The sequence below is a fragment of the Furipterus horrens genome, unplaced genomic scaffold (assembly GCF_987537825.1).
Source record: "Furipterus horrens unplaced genomic scaffold, mFurHor1.1.pri manual_scaffold_4, whole genome shotgun sequence".
Lineage (NCBI taxonomy): Eukaryota > Metazoa > Chordata > Mammalia > Chiroptera > Furipteridae > Furipterus > Furipterus horrens.
Window position 1 is genome coordinate 184,551,482 of NW_028327174.1, and position 14,078 is coordinate 184,565,559.

The 14,078-nt window shown below is 43.0% G+C and overlaps 1 protein-coding gene across 2 annotated transcripts in view; it reads right to left on the reverse strand.

Moving 5' to 3' along the window:
* The window catches only part of PTPN3 (protein tyrosine phosphatase non-receptor type 3), a 133,849-nt gene extending 120,657 nt beyond the window's left edge, over positions 1-13,192 (reverse strand). For both annotated transcript variants that reach the window (XM_090274537.1, XM_090274536.1), the window contains exon 1: positions 13,020-13,192. In XM_090274537.1, the coding sequence (XP_090130663.1) occupies positions 13,020-13,068 (49 nt within the window). In that variant the 5' untranslated portion in view covers positions 13,069-13,192. The remainder of the gene's footprint in view (positions 1-13,019) is intronic.
* Between the last annotated feature and the right edge of the window lie 886 nt (positions 13,193-14,078).

Here is a 14,078-nt window from a genome sequence, read left to right on the forward strand (position 1 = left end):
CCAGAGCTTGAGCTCTAACCATTGCACGTCCCCAGGGAACATGACGCCAACTTCCAGTTTAGGAAGAAAGAGAAAGAATAAAGAATGTTGGACTCGTAAGAAATTTATAAAGGGAAGTATGCCTGTTCATGGCAAAAACAAACGCAAATCAAAAACCAAATTTTTTTTTAAAGGGTCATGTTTCCAGAAGCGTCTTAAATTATTCAAATTTAGAGTTCTGGAAAGTTTAGAGGATTACAAAGTAAACTGCATGGGCCTGGTGGAATGTGCTCCGTCCGCTACTGAGCTGCTGTGTGATCCTGGACACATCTCTTCCCCTCTCTGGGCTTCCTTAATTTCCTTGCAGAGCTTTCCTGAAAGTGTTTCCTTTTGGATTGGGAAGGCCCGGCCCGTTTGTACCGAGCACAATGTTTCAGCACCCTCTACTGTCCAGTTGTGGAACTGTCAGTGGTGTGGTTTGTTAGATCCGAAGGAGAGGCAGCCTATGCCTGAAATGAAGTGCCGAGTAACCAAGAGCAACCACAGAAGCCCATGACATATCGCAAAAGCCAGTCCTGTTCCATCCCTCCCAAGCCTGAGAGGTTCGGCGGATCCTGACCACGTGATTTCAGTTGTTTTCTGAGTGCTTGTGCTTGTTCCCGAGGGCGTGTGCGCCCACATTCTCTGCACCCACACACAGGACCGTCTCTGTTAGTATACTTAGCACATTGTACGGCCATTGCCTGTTGACACGTCTGTCTTTTAACGTGTGAGGCCTGGTGTTGCTCACCTTTGGATTCTCTCCCTGACCCCTAGCAGACGGTATGACCCCCAGGCCCTCACCTCAAGTTTATTAAGTGGATGATGAGTGGAAGGAAGAATGAACGAAAAAGCAAGAGAGATATAGTCAGCCCTCTGGAGAAAGGCTGGTGTGGTAGGAGCGGTGAGGAGGGGAAGTGCTGAGCTGAGAACTAGTGAACCTCACGCTCAGCAAGGTCCCCAGCTGATGTCACATTACAGCAGTGTCTTCAAAATCAGAGTGGGTGAGGGCTCTGGTGAAGGGGGCAAAAGGAGGGCTTTTGGGGTGCTGCTCAGGGTACCCAGGTGTGTTCATCTTGAGACAACGCACTGAGTTGTGCATTCATGTGCCCTTGTGATCTGTGCATCCTTCTCTGAGTGTACGTTGTATTAAACTTTGCTAAAAGGCTTATGTCAATCTAATTTGAGAGGATTGGTAGACACATCTCCTTATGCCTTCCTTTTTCCAGAGGGAAAGGTAGGAGGCAGGTTGTTGAGTTTCTCTGAGAGAGCCATCTCTGTGTGCTGTCTTCAAGCCTAGCTCCTGATTGCCCAACTCTACTTAAGTCTCCTGTCATCAGACCCGCTGGGCTTTCCAGTGCCTGACGCCCTTGCCCACTTCCTCTTTCTTAAAAATACTCCTGCCCCTTGGCTTCCAGGACTCAACATTCTTGCTCTGTCTTTGACTGAAGCTCCATCTCGCTTGCAGGCCTTTCTTCCAAGAACCATTCCTTGAAGTTTCTGAGTGTTCTGTGCTTGGCCTGCTCTGTTTCTAACTGCAGGTGCTCCCTGGATGATCTCATCTGTTCTCATGACCAACCCTGTGCTAATGACTCACAAATAAATCTTGAGCCCATCCTACTCTCCTGAGCTGTGGACCACTGACCCCACTGCTTCTTTGACACTCTGTGTGAACATCTTAGTGGCAACTCTATTCAATATGTCTGTAGATGGAATCCACTTTCTCTCTGTTCCTCTATTTGAAAACACATTTCTCCGTACTTGTTCCTTATTTCAGTGAATGGCTCCACCATCCACCTGGAGGTTGGACTTAATTCCTTGTGGTAGACTAATTATTGCTTAGCAAATACTCTCCCTTCCCTTTCAGTCTTGGAGCAGTGAGTACTTCGGCACTCCATTGACTTCAGGCTTGTTCACAGGTCTTACTTTAAACCAAGGAATAGCCATGTGGCTGTTCCTCATAGAGGCTCTAGTGGCATTGTGCTAGGAGGCATCTGTGTTTCTGCTTTCCCCGGTGCTCCTGCCACTCATCATAACAGCATGCCACAGATAGCTACTCGTCCTTCAGCCTGGGTCCCTGAATGGGAGAGATGTGGGTCACCTCTGAACTTGACCTGTAGCCTGGAATTGAGCCCAGCTGAACTAGGTTGAGCCCAGATGACCCACAGGCCCTTGGGCAAAAAAATAAATGTTTGTTATTGTAAACCACTTTATAAGTGTACTTTTTTTTAACCTCCTCACCCCCCCCCCAAACTTTCATGCAAGACCTGTCCATTCTACCTCCTACATCTGTCTTGATAGATCCAGTGCTCCTATTTCCCACTGCTATTGCCCCAGTCTAAGTTTTTATCATTTGTACTTGGATTCTCACAGGTCTTTTTACTGGTTTCCTTCCTCATTTGATCTTTTCCCTTCTAGCCTAATCTTCATACTGAGGCTTTATAAAAATAATCTTCATAAAATCCAGGTCTGTTCTAATTCTTCTTTAAGCATTCTAAGAGCTTGTCATCGCCCTTAGGAAAACATCCATGTCCATGACACTCAAGACCGATGACCCTCTGGACTCTGCGGCATCTCCCGCCCCCTGTCACCACTTCTCCTCCATGATCTGCCTGCATGAATCTCTTTCAGCTTCTCTTTCCGGCCCTGGGCCTCCACCATGCCTTCCTGTTCGCCTGGAATCCAGTCCCATTTCCCTTGTCCAGCTTCACCTGGATCACACCTTTCATCCCTTAGGGGACAGTTTAGGAATGACATCCTTTGGCAAATCTCCTCTAATTCTCATTGGTCTGGGTGAGACGCAGTTGTTATTTGCTCCCATAACACCCTGCGCTTTTCCGCTTTTCCTCCTAAAGCACTTATCAAACTTATCTTCCAACTCTAATTTGCTTCTCTTTCCTAGGAGCCTCGAGCTCTCACAAAAGCAGGGACTATGTCTATCCTGTTGAACCCCTCATTCCTAGTGTTGAAAAAGGTGCCCATGCTCAGCCTTGCAGCTCAAATGTTGTTTGTTGACTAAACATTATGGGAAAATATTGTAAATAGGCTGAAGAAATCTAAGATGGAAATAAAAACCATAGAAGCGACTCAGTGTACAGATGGGGAAATTGAGGCTCAGAAAGGTCTTGACTAGACTAAGGTCCTGGCAGAGCTGGCATTAGGGGGTTCTGATGTCTGGGCTTCATTTGCTGTCTGATTTGTCTAAGAAATAAAAGCTTCTTAGGGTCTCAGGACCGGCAGCATTAGCTTTACCTGGGAGTGGATTAGACTCTCAGGCCCTACCCTAGACCCGCTGAATCAGAATCTTCTTTTTAACAAGATCTCGACGTGTTTTGTAGACACAATAAAGTCTGAGAAGCACTGATTTCAGTGCCCAAGGGGCAGTGTGCCTGGCGTGAAAGTTACTCCAATTTATTCTGGAAAGCCAACTGGTAAAATGGAAAAGAAAATGTAGCCAGAGTATTGTAGCACTTAGTGCACATGGGTCCGGAGTCACCAGGAAGTCAGGAGAAGGCAGCGAGCTTATAGCAAAGCAATTGATTTATTGGGGAGCCTCTCCAGCTAGAGGGGGAATTAGCCAGGTCAGGACCAATTCCCACCCGAAAGGGGCCGGAATACTGGTTTTTAAAGCAACAAACTGCACCAGGGGGAAGTATATGTTGTATAAGTTTCTACTAGTTACTTTCCATATTTTAGTGAGTTGTGGTTCCCTTATTGGCTAGGGGAATTCACCCCCTGCCCTGTATTCTTTCTGCTCCTGGAATGTGTTTTGTCCGTTCTCAGTGTTCCATAACCGCTTCTCTTCTTTGTTCTTGTGGTCATTTTGTTCTTTTTTGTCCCTTCCTGTTTTTCTGTTCTGGGTTGCTAATTCTGTTACCTATCAGTGCATACTGTAGGGGAAAGGCCCGAAGTGTGGGCCCCTCACCTCCCGAAGTTCCCGATGGTTTGGAAGTCCAGGGCCTGGCCCGATGGAGGAATATGGTTGAACTGCAGGTGAGTGAATGAAGGGGCCTTCAGTAAGGGAAACTCCCACGGGCACAGCTGACCAGCAAGCTGATGGTGCAAATTTCCTACCTTTGTAGCTATTAAATTAAAAACATACTTTTAGAAATGTGTATTAATTTATACAAATAATTCCTCCTGTGCTACTTGAGGTGCTAGTGAAAGTGGTATATATTCATACCCTGCCAGTGATATTGTCAGCTGGTGCAGCCTGTTTGGTAAACATTACAACACATAGCAACAACTATATTGTGGCTTATCTCCTTGGGCTGAGTAATGCCATTCATTGGGGCATTAAGATAACTCTAAGGAGGTAATTAAACAGAAGTGAAAAGCTATATGCATGCTGTTTGCTACAGCTGAGAGCAGAAAATACTAAATAAAAATGCTAATTTAGAAAAAGGTACTAAATGAAAGTATTTCATGAAGCCCCTTTAAAATTAATTATAATATAACTAATATGTCTCACTTCACCCGTTTGGGGTACAATGGTGGTTAGTATGGTGTCTGGTTTTTCAGTCCTGAATCTACTGTTTACAGTGTGACCTTGAGCAAGTTTACGTAAGTGCTCTGTGCCTCAGTTTCCTCACCTGTAAAATGGGGATAAAAACAATACCTATGTCCTAAGCTTATTGTGAGGGTTAAATGATTTAATCTAATTGAATGAATTGAAGTACCTGGAACAGTACTTCTCTATACATTTATATTATTACATTTTACAGTCAAATGAAAGGGCCTGATACTCCCACCCTGTGACGCAAGAATGCTTTTCTTCCTTCCACAGGACCTGATCATCTGTGATAAGTCAATGACCCTCAGGGATGTTCCCTCAGTCCTCCTGAGAGTCAGCCAGGTTTTGCAGCCTCAAGGAGAGAAGATAAGAGAATTTGCTCAATGGCCTGCACATTCCATTCTTTACAGCTCTCGTGGCTGTCCTGGTGTGATCATTGAATTCTTCCTTCCCTGGAGTTATGCTCGATTGTGGTAACTCCACCCCACATAGGCCTGGACTCCCAGCTCTTCAGTACACACACACACATATGCACACACCTGCACGTACACATGCAGACCCACTTTCCGCAAGCCACTCCCTTAGGGCGCCTGAGTCCTTGTTGCCGGGAGTGAAGGAGGTCCCCTCCCTCCTCTCCCTACCTCTTGGTCTGTTTACATTTACGACCCTAGAATGTCATTCCTTTCAGTGGATAATCAATCCTACTTGTTCCAATGATATTAATGGCTCCCATTGATGGGAAGCCTGACGTGTGTGTGTTACTGCTGTAGCTGTACACACGTCGGTCCTCGGCATGAACCTGCGGTACTGTTGTTCCCGTGTTACAGTGAGAGCCTCTGACGTTAACTCGTGTTCAGGAGCTTGCTAGAGATCCCCAGTGTGTACATGAAAAGCATGAGAATTGATCCCAGGTTCGTCTAATTCCAAAACCCACGCTCAGAACCACTATCCTAAACGGCCTCCCTATGTAGGGATATAAGCAAGAAGTTTGTAATAAAGGGAACTAAAAAAGTAAAAGTAAAGTTGCACCACCACAGTGGATACAGTTGTGCAAAAACAGGTCTGCATGTGGACGAAGCCCGGAGAATTCTTGCTGTGGAAGAGTGCGAGGATCATGCAGGATTATTTTTTCCTTTTCAGTAATTTCTTTTAGTGACAGTTGTTATACAGCATTTACAATTACAAAAACAACAACAAACTACCTTCCACCTGCCAAAATTAGTCCTTAGCCAAGTAGTTCTCAGGCTTGGTTGCACATGAGGATCACCTGGAGGGTCTCCTATGGTGACCAAGGGCAGACCAGTGATTACATTTGGGGGCTGCTGACAGGGAGGGAGCCTTCTGAAGGGCTGGATGCATTTATTCTGATCTGGGTGTGATTTCAAAGGTATAGACAAATGTAAAAATTCACTGAGCTGTGCTATTAACATTGATGCACTCTATACATATATACATATATAATGCCTAAAAATATTCAAATCTATACATATGTGCATGTGTTTTGTAACAGTCTCTTCTTCCTTTTTTTCTTTTTCTTCTCTTCCTCCTTCCTGGTGTGGGTGTGTGCCTTTAGAGTCTGTCTGAGAGTATTAGTAATACATATTTTAGCATCTCTTAGTTTGGTTAATTCTATTTCCTTGTGAATTAATTTTCATTCTTGACATTGGTGTGTTTCTCCCCCAGTATTGGTGTGTCCTCAAATATTTGGCAGTTCTTGGCTGCCTTCTCCTCCTTGACTTGAGAAATGTCTTGTAAGTTCTGATGACTGTCGGTGAGGTCCCAGTCACAGCCTCCCATCACGGTGGGGGAGACTGGCTCTTGTGCTGGTGGCTCCTGTATGGAGATTCCTTGTCTTCACCCCTTGCATTTTCTAGAAATTTGGGTCCACAGACTCTACACTCAGTACTTGCACTTGGGAGAGATGCCGCTGTGTGTCTCTCGTTAAAGGTGCTGGCGTGTGTGTGTGTGTGTGGGGGGGGGGCAACAGGTGTAGCTGCTCCTCAAAGTGGTTCTTAAATCATGGTCTCTGAACCAGCAGCATCAGTATCACCTGGAGACTTATTAGAAATGCAGATCCTCAGGTCTCACCCCAGATTCACAGAATCAGAAATTCTGGGGCGGGGCGCAGCAATCTATGCCTGAACCTTCCTCCAGGTGATACTGATGGCCACTCTTACAAAGCACCCAGTTAATTTCCTGGTCAATCACTTTCTCTTCCCTCACGCTTTTTCACCGAGAGGTTCTTGCAGGTACAGGCAGACCTTATTGTATAGCGCTTAACTTTATTGCACTTCACAGGTGTGCTTTTTCTTTTTTCTTTTACAAATGGGAAGTAAGACTCTCCACCAGCACAAAGATGATGACAAGTTTTATTGTGATACTCGCTTTATTGCGGTGATCTCGGACCCCACCTGCAGTATCGCTGAGGTATGCCTCGACTCACGTCACTGCGGTGCTCTGCAACAACCCACAGTATTTCCAAGGTATGCCTGGATTTCAAGCTGAAGTTCCTTCCTTCCTGTCTGTCCATCAGTCCAATTCCATCTGCTTTCTATCATTCAGAAATTCCTCACATTTTATGGTGGGTTTGTAGCACCCATTCTTTCTTTCTGGTGTTCTAATGGATTTTTATTTTTAATTGTGGTAAAATGCATATAATATAAAATTTACCAACTTAACTATTTTTAAGTGTATAGCTCAGTGGTGTTAAATACATTCATGCTCTTGTGCAGCCCTGATCACCTTGCATCTCCAGAACTATTTTCATGTTGCAAAACTGAAACTCTGTACCAATGAACTCTCTATCTAATGGATTTTTAAAAGCATATTTTTTTCTGTCATTAAAGGGAATTTGGGGTGGAAGTCAAGGTCTGTAGATACATACGCTCTGTATATGATTTAAAAAAATTCTGGTTAAATATACAAAGCAAAATTTACCATTTTTAGTACATAGTTCAGTGGCGTTAAGTACATTCATATTGTTGTGTAAGAATTACCACTATCCACGCCCAAATTTTTTCATCTTCCTAAACTAAAACTTTGTACCCAGTAAACACCCACACTTATTCCCGACCCCATTCCCCAATCTCCAGGCAACCACTGTTCTCCTTTCTGTTCGTGTGAATTTGACTACTCTATATACCTTATATGAGTGGAATTACACTGTACTTGTTGCTTTGTGACTGGCTCATCTCACTTAGCATAATGTCTTCAAGTTTCATTCATTTTATAACATGCGTCAGAATTTCCTTTTTAAAGGCTGAGTAATATTCTACCATACGTGCATACTACGTTCAAGGGATACTTGGGTTGCTTCCATTTTTTGGCTACTGTGAATAATCTTGCTATAAACATGTGTGTAAATACTTCTTCACAATCCTGCTTTTGATTCTTTTGGGCCTATAGCCAGAATTGGAATTGCTGGGCCATAAGGTAGTTCTGTTTTCAGTTTTTTTTGAGGAACTGCCATACTCACTAGTGGCTGCACTAGCTTACATTTCCAACAGTACACAAGGGTTCCAATCTCCCCACATTCTTGCCAATACTTGTTATTTTCTGGTTTTTTATTTTTTGCTTTTATTTATTTATTTTTTGATGATAGTCATCCTAATGGACGCGAAGTGGTATCCCATTGTGGTTTTGATGTTCATTTCCCTAATGTTTAGTAATTTTGAGCATTTCTCATGTCGTTATTGGACATTTGTATGTCTTTGGAGAAATACGTATTCTAGTACTTTGCTCATTTTTGAATTGTGTTACTTTTTGTCATTGAGTTTTAGTAGTTCTTTATATAGTCTAGATATTAATACTTTTATCAGGTGTGTAATGTGCAAATATTCACCTCATTCTGTTGGTTGCCTTTTCATTTCATTAGTTTTTCATTTTGATGAAGTCGAATATGTGTATTTTCTTCTTTTGTCGCTTATGCTTTTGGTGCGTCAAATCCAATGTCACGAAGCCTTACTTTCTTCTCCATATGCCATCTTGATCTAGCCTTTAACAGCAGTTTCCAGTTATCTGTTAATTAAATGTAAATATCCAGCTTTTCCTACCCCACCTTGCCCCTGTCATTAGCATGAATGTTTACAACCTGGCGATTCTCTCAATTCAGAGCGTAGATATAGTTGCTCTCTGATGAAAGGCTAAGACAAGCTGGAGTAAGTGCAGAAACATCAATGACCTTGTTCTTAACCATGATCATGCTGAAAGGGACCTGGTAATAGTAGAGTAGGCAGAGTTTTTGGAATCAAGCAGAACTTGCTCAAAATCTTGACTTACAGCCTGCCTCTGCCACTGCCGCCTGGGTGATTTTGGACAAGTTCCACCCCTTTCAGCTTCAATTAAAAAAAATTTATCCTTGTCTGAGGACATTTTTTTTTTTCATTGTTTGTAGAGAGAGAGGAAAGGAGAGAGAGAAACATTCCGTGGGAGAGAGATGCATCGATTGGTTGCCTCCCTTATTCCCTGGATCGGGGATCCACTCCTGGATGGGGAGGGGGGTGGCGGGAGGATCATTCACATCTGGACTGGGGTGGGGGGTTGCATGTACCCAAGCTGGACCAGGAACCTAACATGCAACTTTTGAGTTACGGGAAAATGCTCCAAGCAACTGAGCTACACTGGCCAGGGCTGAGCTTCAATTTTTATTTTGTTTGGTTTATTTTTAAAGTGGGGGTAATAATACCTACCTTGAGGTGTAGCTGTAGGAATGACAGATAATGCATATAAATATCTGGCTCTTGAGAGCTGGGAGCTCTAATTATTAATTACATTGTGTTCACTTTGGTTATGCATCTCCTCTACTTGGCCTCTAGCCCACTAACATCTCCTGGGGCCAGGCTGCCACAGCTTCATCTCTGGAGCCCAACACTTGATCCCAAGCCTGGTCAATGGGAGGACCTCAGTGGGAGTTTGTTGAGCGAATGATTTGGAAGGCGAAAAACATCCCCTTGCAGCCTGCCTGGAAGCCACATCATCGTCGTGACAGCCAGGTTTGAAGCCGTGAGTCTGAGAGCTCATGTGAAATGTGTTCTTGGTCTTTGAACGTCTATCTTCCCACATTATGGATGCCAAGGGATGCCCAGCTTCTCCCTGTTCCTCTTTTCCAAATGAAACTGATCCTGCAGTGAGGGTGGACTTTTGGAAGGGGTTTTGGTGGAGGCGGAGGTGAAAGCCAAGCACCCAAATGTTCCGGTCTTAGTGCTGAATGTCCCGAGTCCTGGAAACCCCTCAGCTGGGGTTTCCCTCAGAACAGTTGGTCATTCTCAGGAGAGATGACTGGTAGGTACACTGACTACAAGGTAGATGGCTTTTGAATTCCCTCTAAAGTTTGATTTGATAGGTTTTGCATGATTTTGATACTTAGATAAATATAGAAGTCAGATTTTTCATTCTGGTTTCATTCACATTTTTATTCTCTGTACAAAATAATTCTATTGGCTACTTTAAAAAAGTTACAGCATGCAGCATTTCTTGACATTCAACAGTGGCCCAAATTGAGACTGAGAAAATAAATTTATTACTTTTGGATCATAGCTCCTTTTCTAAACCTATTTTTGGACTGCAATTTGCTCCAATCAAAACCAGGCTTTCTTCCTTGGTGAAGCATATAATACTTGTTCAAAGACACATCTTTATGAATTCTCCTTAGAGAAAGAGGAAGCAGGTTGATTGTCCTTTAAAAACTGTTGGTGTCAAAGCTAGTGCAAAAATAGGGGCTTAGACTGTTTTTAAAATCAATTTAAAAAGGAGTCATGACTGATGTTTTTCACCCCAGTTATTATTTCTGAGTTCATATTTAGTGGGAGATGTTTACAGTGACTGAACTGAACGTGATCAGGCAGGTATTTTATATCCTGGTAGATATCTTATGATCTCTCACTGGGCCAGCGGAGTCCACGTGCCCAGTGTCCATGGATCCAGACCCTCCCCGCTGTGGTCAGCCTTCCACTCAAAATGTCCAGCCTGAAACATAGATCTGAGCAAAGTCTTCATTGCTATCCCACTTCTCCCAGGATAAGTCCAAAGACCTTTTAGGCTTGCACGAGCTGATGCTCCATGGACTCTAAGCTCACTTCCTGGCTGTCTCACAGCTCTTCAGAGCCCTCTGCTTATCCATAGGACATAAAATTAATCATTTTAACCTGAAGCATTCAGTGGTATTTAGTACATTGACCATATTGTGCAACCATCACTGGTATCTAGTTTCATAATATTTTCATCACCCCCAAAGGAAACCGTGTGCCCATTAAGCAGTCACTCCCATCCCCCTCTGCCCTCCCCCAGCCCCTGGCAACCATCAATCTGCTTTCTGTTGCTATGGATATATTTCAGGTATTCAGAATCATTGTATGGAATCATACCATATATGACCTCTTTTTATATAATATATTTTTGAGGTTCATCTGAATGGTGGTAGTATTAAAATCCTTGCCTTTTGATGTCTGAATAATATTCCATTGTATGAATATAACACAATTATGTTTTTCATTCATTTTTTTATGGACATTTGGATTATTTCCACCTTTTGGGTACTGTGAATAGTGAATGTGTGTACATGTATTTGTTTAAGTACCTGTTTTCAATTTTGGGGGGGGTATATACCTAGGAGTGGAATTGCTAGGACGTATAGTAATTTTATGTTTAACATTCTGAGGAACTGCCAAACTAGTTTCCTTCCATTTCTTTTATATTTCAACAATACAATCTAGTCAAGAGAATTTCTGTCTTAGTACAATTATAAGATGCCTTTAAGTGAAACAGGCTACATAATGCGGGCAGCAACGGTGTCTTATACATCTCTGAACCTACAGGACTTGGTTCAGGGCTGCCCAGAGAAGGTCTCAATAAATGTTTGTGGAATTGGAGTGACTCTACAGAGGTTATACACAGTTTTATCCTTGCGGAGGAAGTAGTGTATGGGTAAGACTTTGAATATGAGTGTTGAGCTAAGTGGAGGTAGTGGGTGAATGAGGCAGAAAAGACCCTCCTCTCTCCTTTGGACAAAGGGAAAGGAAGACCAGTGTGGCAGAATTGGTTATCCATAGACCTGGCTTCTGTTGCTGGTTTACCTTTGATTAACTCATTATAATCCTTGGGAAGTTAAAATTCCTCTCTCTGTGAAGTGAAAAGATCGAATAATTTAGTGATATTCAATTTTTTTGTTTGCTTTTAACAATGGAAACTTTTAAAATATGAATTCACAGGTGAAAGGCCGGTGTGGCTGGAGTATGCATTTGAGGCAAGAGGGCTAAGGGCAAGGGCAGAATGCAGGGCAGGTCACCAACCAGAATGCACGGCACCTTCTGTCCCTACAGCCCCAAGGACCTTGGCAGGACCCCAAAACTTCAAGATCCCAGTATATTTTGAGCTCCCCTCAGTAGCTCTGAGAGACCACTGTTCTACCAAGATTATGAAAGCATTAACGTACACAAGTCCATATTATTCTGCAAATAAGTATTTTTTCCAAACAATGGAGGAAAGTTTAAGGATTTAGATGCAAATTAAACAAGAGAAGAACAAAAGGTCTATGTGAAAAATCGTAGTGACTAGTGCACTGGGTTAAAAAGGGAATCCCCAACCTCCCTCTCACCTCCTCCTCCTTAGAAAAGTATTGCAGGTTGACTTCATGAACAGAATTGTTAAACATCTTTACTTTCCTAACTGAACAGATTCCTGCAACACGACAGCATTTCCTCTGAAAATGTCCTGTTCTGTACAAAAGCCGAACATCCCAGTGGGCAGGCCTAGCCTTGTCCTTAGGTTCTGGGCACAACCCCCCCTCCCCACCCCCTGGAATGCCTGGAAAGCATGACATTTGCAATCTACCCTCATGTTTTCTTTGCTCTCTAGTTCTTTGCTTTTAAATTAGCCTGCAGAATTTGACGTCAGCTGCATCCCCCAGACCATTTCCTGGCACACCTATCACGCCGACAGGCTATAACCTGTCCCTCTGCAATGCCCACTGCTGATGCTTGGCTTGCTCTGGTCTTCCCTTCTTTCTGCTGCAGCTCATTTGTAGGTGACGTTTCTGAAAATATACCACCTGAACCTCAGAATCTCTTCTATTTATTCAGGTTGAGGCACAGAAAAGTTTTTCAGGCATGGAGACAGAAGATGGTTTACACAGATGTCTGAATTCGCCCAGAAAAACATGTTGGTTTTACCATTAACATTCTTACTTGCCATCAGAGAAGCACAGTTTAAGCAGTGTGACCACAAACATCATCCACATTCCACTGTTAACTCTCTCATTCACTTCTTTGTGAGGCTTTTCTTGAAATTCTAGAACTTCCTTTATCACAGAGACTAAGCAATGACTGCCCCTTTTGGTGCTAGAGCCCTATTATAAAAATAAAAAGGGAATTCCATCGTGATACACCTCTGATTTTACTGGCTTAATATTTTCTTTCACTCCAAAATGGGCACACATAGAAACACTGCCACGCTCTCACTCTTGCTTTAAATGATTTTTTAAAAGGGAACTTACAGTTTTCCGGAGGATGCCCACACAATGATAATCCCTCTTGCTCCACCATGGTGCTGTTGGACAAATGGAAAATTGAATGCTGTAATCCTTTAAGAAGTCCTTCAAAAATGATTTAGAAAAGCTAAAGTCTGTCTTGTGGAGCCCAGAACTTGACTCAGAAATCTTGCCTCGATCCGATTCCAGCGTATAATGCAACATGATTATTCTCCTCCGGGGAAACCTGTGAAACAGGTCTTCGAGCTCCATTTAATGTGTCAGAGTTTTAATTGATTCATTGCCATGTCTATACACCCCATAATAGCAGTGCTGGGCACAGGACGTGTTTTACGGGAATAGTCACCCAGAGCTTAATTTGTTGTTGCACAGCAGACAGACTATTTCACAATGAAAATAAATCTATTTTGTGCCCTGAGAATTGCTTCCTGATCAAGTGTGCTCTGCTAATATTGAGAATGCAATCCTTGATGGACTTCAATTAGCATGGATGTGGTTCCCAGGAAAACAAAGTTGCTGTTCCTTGCCAGTTCTAGAAGAACATTTTGGTTGGGAGGAAGGGTACCACGGAACTCTGATCCTCGAGTTCATTTCCTCTTCTCTTGCTTTTTGAGTCACAGGATGGGGGTGGTCCATATTCTCTTATTACGATCCCATATAAAGTATCTTCATGTAGTTTATCTTACTTGGTCCTCATGATGACATTGTGAGGAGGGCAGGACAGGTATCATTACACCCATTTCACAGATAAGAAAACTTTAAGTCCCAAGAGTCTTGCAACCTACTCAAGGAACCACAGATAATAAGTGGCCAAGCAAGAACTAGAAAGCAGATACTCTTTTTAGTAATTACGGTCTTTCTTGGGGAATAGCCAAGACTGCTCTACCAAGAGCTTGCAGCATTACAACTCCACTGATCCACCCCCAGCACAATTCGTTCATTCATTCAATCAACAAACATTTGTAGTGAATATACATTTTTGGACTCAAAATTCAGATCTGTCAAGCAAAGGTAGCTTTATTTTTCTAGAACTTCAATTAAATTCTCTCTTGGACTTCCATTCCT